The sequence below is a fragment of the Laccaria bicolor genome, genomic scaffold, assembly GCF_000143565.1.
Source record: "Laccaria bicolor S238N-H82 LACBIscaffold_160 genomic scaffold, whole genome shotgun sequence".
Taxonomy (NCBI): domain Eukaryota; kingdom Fungi; phylum Basidiomycota; class Agaricomycetes; order Agaricales; family Hydnangiaceae; genus Laccaria; species Laccaria bicolor.
Window position 1 is genome coordinate 1 of NW_001890019.1, and position 9664 is coordinate 9664.

At 45.1% G+C, this 9664-nt stretch overlaps 1 protein-coding gene across 1 annotated transcript; it reads right to left on the reverse strand.

Moving 5' to 3' along the window:
- Positions 1–748: 748 nt before the first annotated feature.
- Positions 749–1495, reverse strand: LACBIDRAFT_335835 (uncharacterized protein; the record flags this gene model as incomplete). The annotated part of the gene is made up of 5 exons (XM_001890738.1): positions 749–1032; positions 1092–1127; positions 1192–1233; positions 1268–1415; positions 1475–1495. 5 exons carry the CDS (start codon positions 1493–1495, stop codon positions 749–751), a joined length of 531 nt encoding a protein of 176 aa, XP_001890773.1.
- Between the last annotated feature and the right edge of the window lie 8169 nt (positions 1496–9664).

Sequence of the window (9664 nt, forward strand, 5' to 3'; positions counted from 1 at the left end):
GCATCTGACCCTATCCAGCATCAACTTCAAATGGATAGGATCAATTCAGAAGCCATCTACAGAAATATGTGGGGGTTGCTCAGGTGAAATGATTGAGCATGTATCCTATGCAGAGGTTCCAAAGATTATCATCCTGGAGTACCCATACTGTAATACTGAAACTAGTCACAAGGTAAAGTTTGTAGTAAATGGAGAAGAAGTTTTACTGAGCCTGAGAGGGATCATATACCATGGGGATAATCATTTCACCTCTAGAGTTTTTTCATATGAAGGTAAAGTTTGGTTCCATAATGGGATAACCACCAAAAATAAGTGTATAGAAGATGGGCAGCTAGATGATAAAAGCAATAATGATCTTAGATACTATCAAGATCAGGAACTTGTTTTGGCTGTATATTCTCAACTTTAAATTAGAACTTTGTCTTGATAAATTTAACATTAAAATAGAATTCTAGATTAATATCTTTATAACATTGAATGCAAGCCACATTGATTTGAAGCAAATGATTATAAAGAATTGTAAATAAATGTCAAATGATTTTGCAATTTTTTAGACATTGTTACTGTAACATTATTCACAATCTCTTGGTTTACATTAATGTGGCTTGCATCCATTGTTGATGAAAATGTTAAAATATGCCTTTTAAAAAAAAAACTTACTCTACATATTTTTCAGCATTGGAGGTCCATGGGAAGGACTCATACATGCCATGCGCAGCACTGGCCCACACCCACAAGTTATTGCACCTCAGAAGACCAAAATCACCGAGAAGTCGGTCACCACTTGACGTTCTTGATTCATTGCTTCGATCTCATCGTTGTCGAAATCGGCCAAGGATAAGAGTGTCACCCAAGGGGGAGGGTCATCTTTGGTAGCTGATGCTGGTTCAGGAATCATGGTCACCACAGGGTCCAGTGCACCGGGAGCAGTGGTCACCGTGGTTTGCGCAGTGGGAGCGGTTTTCCTCATTGCAATTGGCGCAGTGACAGTGGGTGCCAACACAGCACTAGATTCCAAAAGCGACTGTTCAACTCTGCCAAACTATAGTCAGTTATTTGTTTCCAGAGCCGCTGCTGCCTCATCGACTGACTTAGAGTCTGGCCGACCTGGCTTGCTGACTTAAAGTCTGGCAAGGAATCAACTGAAGTCTGATTCCGCGACGAATGAACAATATAACACAAATGCCTCACCTTGCTGTAACCCCAGCTGTCTCCATTCGAGAACGGGTTTTGCTAGGCTGCATGAGGACACAGTCTATAAGCTCACGTGGCTTCTTGTGGGGTTGCGGAAGGGCGGTCGGTGTCTCTTGCAGGGCGACATCCTCACCAGCTCCCCCATGATCAGTGGGGGGAGCAGGCTCTCCACCATCGGCAATCTGGGCGTTGCGGTCTTCGGTACCTCTGACTCGAAGGGCCTGAAAGTAACGCCACATCAATATAAATGAATTGTGGCAGGAGGATGGGGCGAACTTACGGCTTTCTTGCTACCAGGCATGCCAGAGTTTGAATTTTTTTTGTTTTTTGCTCGGGGTGGCATAATAAGAATGGGAGTTGTTTTCTAGTTGGTGGTATGACAATTGGTGCGAAAGAGAGCTCTGCAAGAGAGGATGAGCTGTTAATAAATGTTTGAGGGAGTCGACTCACGTGAGCCCATATTTGGCTTTGATGGGGAGGGGCAAATAAAGTCTTCATATCCAAGGGCGTGAAGATGGGAGCCGTTAGTGCAGCAACTCCAGAAGGGCCTCAAGAAGGCAGAGTAATGGTATTTAGTATGGATTGGCATTTAGGCGCTAGCCCCAATTGCCAATAGTATAAAGTGCATAGCGGACTCTCTATGATGAAAAAAATGACAACTACATCATTCTATGGGATTCATTATCTGAAATATCTTCGATGCAAAAGATATGCATCCCGTTTGGGCAGGGAGAATGCACCTTGCTTCGTATTGAACTACTAGGAAGCACATCAGAAGATACTCATACTGCTGCAAAATTGCACTTACCGCGGTCTGCATTCCCAATTCATGCGCAGAGTAAAGTCCCAGAGGTTCGTCCTGACGACGCGTTGAAATTTGACATGGCGACATGTTGAAAGTTGACGTGGCCACTTTTAACAGTGTTGGACTTGCATCGGCGAGAAAATTGAGATGTCTTTTTGGCCAGCCACGATAGAGCGCGTTTTGAAAGGGTTGGAGGCGATGACTTTCAGCCAATTCGTGATGATGATTTATTATTTTGAGGAAGTGATGACGCGTGCGAAAAGTGCGCGTGAAGAGGGGACGAACGGCGTGGCGACGATCATGTTCAAAGATTCGTGTCTGAGCAAACGGTGGAGAAACCAGGAGAAACCTGATAGCGAGCTGGTTAACCATGAGCAAAGTGAGGTAGGTAGCCAATCCCTTTTGAAAGCAGTTGGAAGGCTGTATGCGGTTAAACGTCGCGTTGAAAGCTGAGGTAGTATCGACAAATTGCTCCCCTTAAGCGCCAGACTTTTAGTTCTCAAAAAATCAGTGAAAAAAAATATATTCTAACATGATTATATGTCTATGTCGTTCACGGACAGCTTTCGGAACGAGAATCTTGGTTCTCACTGCCATTGATGCTGTCGTTGGCTGATTGGATCAAAGACTTCAGGTGGCAGGAAAATGCAGAGGTCAAAGGCTGTACGCGTGCAGAGGCTTGTCAATGGAACGCCGCACAGGAATTGAGCCATCCGCAGGTAGTAAGCGCTAGAAGTCGGTGGTGTTGAGGGCGTGGAACATCGTGAATGCGATTCAGATAGATCTTGCAACAGGCAGACATGAAAAGAAGTGTCAAAAGCCGCAAGCATGCAGAGGCTCGTCAAAAACAAAGCGGCTGGAAAGCAGTGCAGCGAATTGAACCACCAGAAGTTAGCAACCAGGTGTCATTGACGTTGGTGAGGCGATCGATGTCAAGGCAATTGCTGATCTTGTGGGATCTTATCTAGGAGCCGACTAAAGTCTGGCTCCAAAGATGTGCAGAGCAACCGACTAAAGTCTGGTTGTCGATACCAACGACTGATAGTCTGCTGGCAAAATCGGTGACGGCGCGCGCTCAAGAGCGTGGGTGGAATTTTCCCAACAGTGACCAGAAAGGGATTGATGAAACGTTTGGCGTGAACTGTGCCATGTTAGGCATCGCCTTCAAGGCCATGTTTGCCATGGCCATCAAGGCCATGCCAAACATTTGAACAAGTCCACTCGCCGTCTCCTCTGACCCCGTCCGTCATCGCCAGTCATCCCCTCATCCTTTGATTAGGCACTCGAGTGTTGAGGTGAGTTCGAGTTTTGTTGTCTTGGGATCAGACTTTCAGTCGATCCACATCCATCAGACTTTCAGTTGATGGAACGAACTGCCAGACTATCCACCAGACTTTAAGTCAGTGGATTTCTTCGCGACGGGGTCGCTTCGTGATGGGGTCATATGTAGCTGTACTTAGTAGATCGCTAATGCTTGTTTGTCGTCAACTTGTTCCTTCTCATTGGCTAGTTTTCGTATTGGTAAGTTCACCGTGAATCATCTTCGACAACCATCTCTCATCTTCTTTCAATCCAGTCTTTTTGCTTGTCGTGCTCCTTCACTCGAGCAATTTGGCTCAAGATTTAGCATCTGTAAGCTCATCTCATGGATAACTATGGCTGCTGACCCCATTTCACATGTAGGAATTATGTCTATGACAAGTCTCATGGCCTCCAGAACAGTTCGCCCGGATCCCTTGGCCCATTCTTGTAAGTTCGGTTCATTTTGCAGGATAGTGGTGTTATTTTCTCATTTGTTAATCAGATGGCAGCCCAGACGTCTTTGGATGTTATCACAATCCTAACGGAGACACTATTTTTCAGTTTCACGAGCGTCCCGAAGGGGAATGTAAGGAGTTTTCTTTTCCGAATCATGACAAGGTCTGATAATTCTCTAGCTGAATTCACGGTGTATGACGCTTTGTCCCTGGCAGAGCTCAATGAGGCGTACAGAGCGCTAAATTCGGATCCCACCCCGCCCCCGTAGGTGGAACCTGGTCAAACGATTCCGAAGCGAATGATCGTGACATCGCCAAACATGTGCTGGATGCCCTTCATCTCATTACTCCCCCGCCCAGTTCGTGCACGTGCAGACGGCCGTTTTGCTTGGGCCAACTTCACTGTATGCCCTCAATGGTTTATTGATAGCCAATGGCATCTGCCGTTTGTTAAAGCGCGGCCACCTGAGGCTACCATCAAGAACCACGAACTCAGTTTCTGCTGGTGGGATCTTGGGGATAACCATTTTGTGGAGGCAAAAGGGTCTGCCTTCCGTGATCTCGGAACTTTGCATGAAGACATCGCGGATTCATTGCGAAATGAAGCTAGGAAACTTCAATCGGCATGTCGAGAGATCAAGCAGCTGAAGGACTACGGTCGTCTCTTCTACCTTGCCAACAAGACAGTCGACGCCGCTCTTCAGCTCAAATTCTGTACATTTTCTAAACGTGACTTGGTCTACCGCATCGCTGGTTTTCAACGTGTCTACCTCAAAACTCTCGCCATGTTTGATTGGCACACCAAATGGGCATTTCGTCTGAACGAGCCTACTGGGAAGATCCACAAAGTGGATGAGTCCATCATGGGTGCAATCACAGACAGTACAGAATGCATTGCCATGCTCTACCGGGTTGGTGCACCTGGTTGGTATGTTCGTCCGCCAGCGAACCTGTCAACCAACATGATTATCCACATGATTGTTCCACCTGGTTGGGAGAAGATGCCGGTCATCTGGGGGCGATTGCCGAATGAGGTGGATCCACGCGAGTTCACATACAAAGAATATCCTGGGACACCCTACCCCACCGTCATCACAGCATGTCCTCGAAGTGGAGAGTACGTTTCTGCATGCCAAAATTGGCGCGAGGGACATTTTGGTATCATTGATCCCCAGCCCGTTGTCATGCAAGCTGTCAGTGGCGTGGCTGTAGTGGAGTCTTTTACCGGATCGCAACAACCCAATGTGACACTCACCAATGGTAGGCTTTTTTTGTGTTTAAGTGAACAAACTCGCTTACCCATGGTTGAATCTGTTTAGTAGGCTCATCTGGCGTCAATGCGAACACTACTGCCCAAACATCTGGTGTCAACGTGAACAATAATGCTCAAAGTAAGTTCCTCTTTTACAGGTTGTGCAGTGGTTATGATACTAATTCATTATTATTGAAATAGCTTCCGTCAATCATACAAAATTTCACGAGCCCGAACATTCCTTTGTCCCCCCGCAATCCCCCACATGGAAGAATGCCTTAGCGGCTGTGGATACAAACCCACGCCGCATCTCTTCTAGCCTTTCTGCACGTAATTTGCGTGGCTATCAATTTCCGGACCCCTTCCTTTTCATCAGTGGTAACCATAACAGATTGATGATCTTGGCCTGGTTAATGATGCGGGATCAGTGGCTTCAGTCCCTCGTCGGCGTTGACTCGACTCCACAACTGCCATCGCCTCAACATTGGCGCAGCCTTTTGCACAATTTCACAAAGATAATGCAGTTGGTGCCTTCAGTCCCCTCGACGAGCAACACCTCATTCGGTGGCGTGCAAAAGAATAAGGGAAAGAAGCCTAATCCTTCAAATCAACGTCGTGCACAAAAAGCAAAGGAGGCTCAAGGGTCCATCTTCTCGAGTGCGGTGTCGATTGGTGATTGTCCAGGCACTGTTTACTGGGGTGACATAGTGGCGATGCAAGGAGAAACTGATCATCTCTCCCTTCTCATGATGGCACAGGTGATCTGGAATGCTTTCGAACAAAACCTTCGCTATGAAGTACGCCATCTCGATCGCTATCTTCTGCCCTCAGCGTGGACCTCCGATTCTTCTGCTGGTGTCCGCGAGAATTTAATATGCAGCATGTTCCCGGAGGACAGTGATGGAGTTTTAGTTGCTGGGGTTCCTCTCTTCACGCAGGGTCTCGCGGCGGAAAAGTGGCAGGATTGCTTGGCGTATGTGGACGCCTTGCGGCGTTTGATGACAGTGTGGCCGGGTGATGGTGCGAGGAGATTAAAGGCACGCTACCTTTCCAATTCGACCACACAGGCAGTGTTCGAAGAAACAGAACAAATGGTGGCCAGTCTCTACTGCCAAACATTCTTTGATTGCTTTGGCCGTGCCCCATGCACCCCGCATCAAATTCCTGGATTCACGGAAGGATCATTGTCAGGCTGAGCGACAAGGGGGGTGGTTGTTCACACGGTGGCACTTATTCGGATCATTGAAGTATACAGACGGACTTTTTTACACAAGCGCTATTCTCATGTCATTCTTCTTTTGTGCTTTTGTTCTTGTTTGACATGAAACGTGGACTTGATTGATTGTATCGGTCAGATAAGGCAGATTGGAGCTGGAGTACTTCTTGCCGCCCCCCCCTCTTCATCTCTGACCCTCATGTTCAAGCGCAAATCCTCCAATTCTCGTCCAGAGCTTCCAAGAAACTTGGTACCAGCTGGTTCATTCCAAACACGCCGAGTGTACGGCACTGCACAGCCTCGGGCCAATGTCTGTACACCTGAAGGTCACTTTGTTCAACATGCTGATTCATTTTCCAAAGGACAAGATGAGCCTTTTGGAGCCATTGCTATGGATGTCATTGGAAATGTAGAGGGACATAAACCTGGCAAAAAAGAGTGCCAATTTCAGCGGTGGGAAGGGGAGGTGCTTCCTTTACTCATGGAACCATACATCCAACTCCTCGCTGAGACTGATTCACTGCGAAATATGGCTGATGTTAGACAGAGAGAAGGTTGCCAAGGGTGTGCTTTGGGAAGGGAGTTGAAGGTTGCATGTATTTTTTTTGAGAGTAAGTGTCTTAAGTTCACTCAACTTGACTAAGTTAATTCCTTGCATAGAAATTGACACTCTGACACTCTGCACATGCACATCTCCTGCCCTTCAGCTTCTGAAGCAGGGTTTCTTTCCATGTGCGCCTGTCTCACCATCTCTGGCAGTTGATCTGAATATGCTTGAATTTGTCAATGAGCTTTTGTCAATGCAGCACCAAATACCACAGCCTGGTGTGAGACTTTAGAGTCATTTCTTGGGAATAGAAAATATAAATTGGCAACCCAAGTGAGTTCCAAAATAGTCTTGACTTCTTTTTTTGACTTCTTTTCTAGAATAGTCTGCGACGTCGCTTTGGAAATGCTATGCAGTGGTATGCTACACTGATAGACAAGAAAAACAGTCTTCTTGCCAATTATTTGAATCAAATAAGGCTTTCATTTACTGATATTCAAGGTATGATTTATGTGATTAGATTCATTTTGCTTTTCTGACATCTTAGCACATAAACAGAAAACGGTGACTTGATGTTTATAATTAATCACTTCAGTGTTGAGCTAATATAGTGACAGATGTGGAAATGAGTAGCCCTGAAGATGAGGGTCCAGCTCATGGTGGGAATCAGTCTGCAGCAGGTGAGGCAGATAACCAGGGAAGGCCAAGTGAGTACTTGCGGTCACGTTGTCCACTCTGTTTTGGAGGAAAAGATTGGAAAAAAACAGAAGATCTGTGCATCATTTTGCTTGGTTTGTTGCAATAGTCTTTATAAATTTCTCTATAGGGTGGACTTCATTGTATGCTTGGATGCATGCTTCAAACAAAAGTCAAGAAAGGCACAAGGCAAAGAACCACCAGCCCCTCGCCAGCATCCTGAGACTATTTTTATCTCCTCAGCTGATGTCAAGTCCATGGAAGATAAGGTAGAAACAGTCCGTCCACAGGGCAAACCAAAAGGAAGAGATACTACTAAGCAGACAGCTCCTTCAGATGCTGATGCTGATCACTGTGAACCTGGGATTCAAGTTCCTAACTCTGTGTTGAACATGTGTGAAGACTCTTTTACTGCTGCAGATGAGAAGAGAGTCAAAGCTAGTACTCAGTTTTTCTCAGATACTGGTATAATGGCTCTGCTCTGTCGACATGATCGTGTCTTGTGGCTTGTTAACATGACATCTGCTGGAGAGAAGCAACATTATTCTCTGGTTCTTCTGGAATGTCTCTTTGATCACTTGCCATCTACTGCTCGAGTTGGAGTACTTTATGATATTGGATGCCAGTTTCGAAGTTCCCTTAAATGGGGCTTTTTAAAGGACTTTCATGATCGGTTAATATGGGCTATATCTGTTTTCCATGCATATGGTCACCAATGGGCTTGTCAACTGATTTATCATCCAAGAAAGTGTAAAGGTTTTGGCTTTACTGATGGTGAAGGCTGTGAGAGATTTTGGAGCTCAATCAAACTTCTGATCCCCTCTCTGAGAGTCAGTGGATATTATACACGCCTGTATACAATTGACACTCAGGTTAAGCATTTGGATCAGAAGTCTCTTCTAGGCATGGGTGAATGGCTTAGAAAAAAGTGGAATGCTGCTGTTGCTCATAAAAATGAAGCTGCTGCTATTTTGGCTAAGCTGGAAGAATTTGATATAAGTGAGGATCTTTTGAGAGAAGAATGGGCAGCACAAGTTGTTCAACAAACCAAGCCAAGTCCAAGGCAGTCAAAGAATTTGGCAAATAAGCTAATTCAAGAAATTTTAGAGTTGAAGGATGAGATGAGTGGAGTCAAAGCAGAGCTTTATAAACTTGAAACAATGGTTCACACTGGCAAATATGATGATGGCTGGGAGATTGCAGATGTTAGACTATCTATCAATGAACTAAAAGAGAAGTTCACCAAGATTGAAAAGTCAATAAACACCAAGCGCAATACTCTGGGAGCTGATGGGCGATTAAATCTTGAGCGCCTGCTTGGAAATAAATTTCTTCGTCTGCATGTAAATGCCTTGGCTTTAAAACAGCATCTGAGAAATCGCTTGCAGCAGCGAAAATTTGAGTTGGACAGCTTAGAGAGAGATACCGCAAAACTACAACCAATAGTAAGTATGGGTTTTACACTACAATAAAATATATACTAATTGACTGTTATTAGGTAAAAAACTTCAAGAACATTCAGAGTCTCAGATAAAGCGCAAGGAACCAGGGATTCAAAAGCTTGCAAAGAAATACAACAATCTCTGCAGTGAACTAGAAAAGATGATCAAGGCAAAACAAAGTCCCCGTGGAGCACGTGCACCACATAAAATAGCTACTGAAGGTCTTTTCAAACTTGATGTTGATGATGACATATGGCAGGATGTTGGTTTGGATGATACAGATCTGTCATCTGAAAATGCAATTCCACAGTGGCTTGGAAATGAGGATGTGCGTAAGGGAATCAAAGCTTTGCTGGAGTTGGACCGATGCAAAGAGGAACTGAGAAGACTCTCCTATGAACGCAGTGCAATGCAAGAATGGCTTATTGAAGAGTGGCAATGTGTTATAAAAGGCATTGAAAATGAACAAGATATCAATATCATTTATCAACTGGATTTAAGAGCCAGCTTTCTGGCACATGTATGCCTTATCTGGCAGGATAAAGTTTGTTTGGTCATTCCACACAAGTCTATGGATTCATCTTGGGGACCAACATTAGATGACCTGGCACATGTCAGAAAGATAGAAATGATGGAAATGGTGGCAGACCAGGACAGTAACACAGAAACTGTCATTGCAGTAAATGATGATGATGATGATGAGGATGATGAGGATGATGAGGATGAGGAGGAAGAAGATGGTGAGGAGCTGGAAT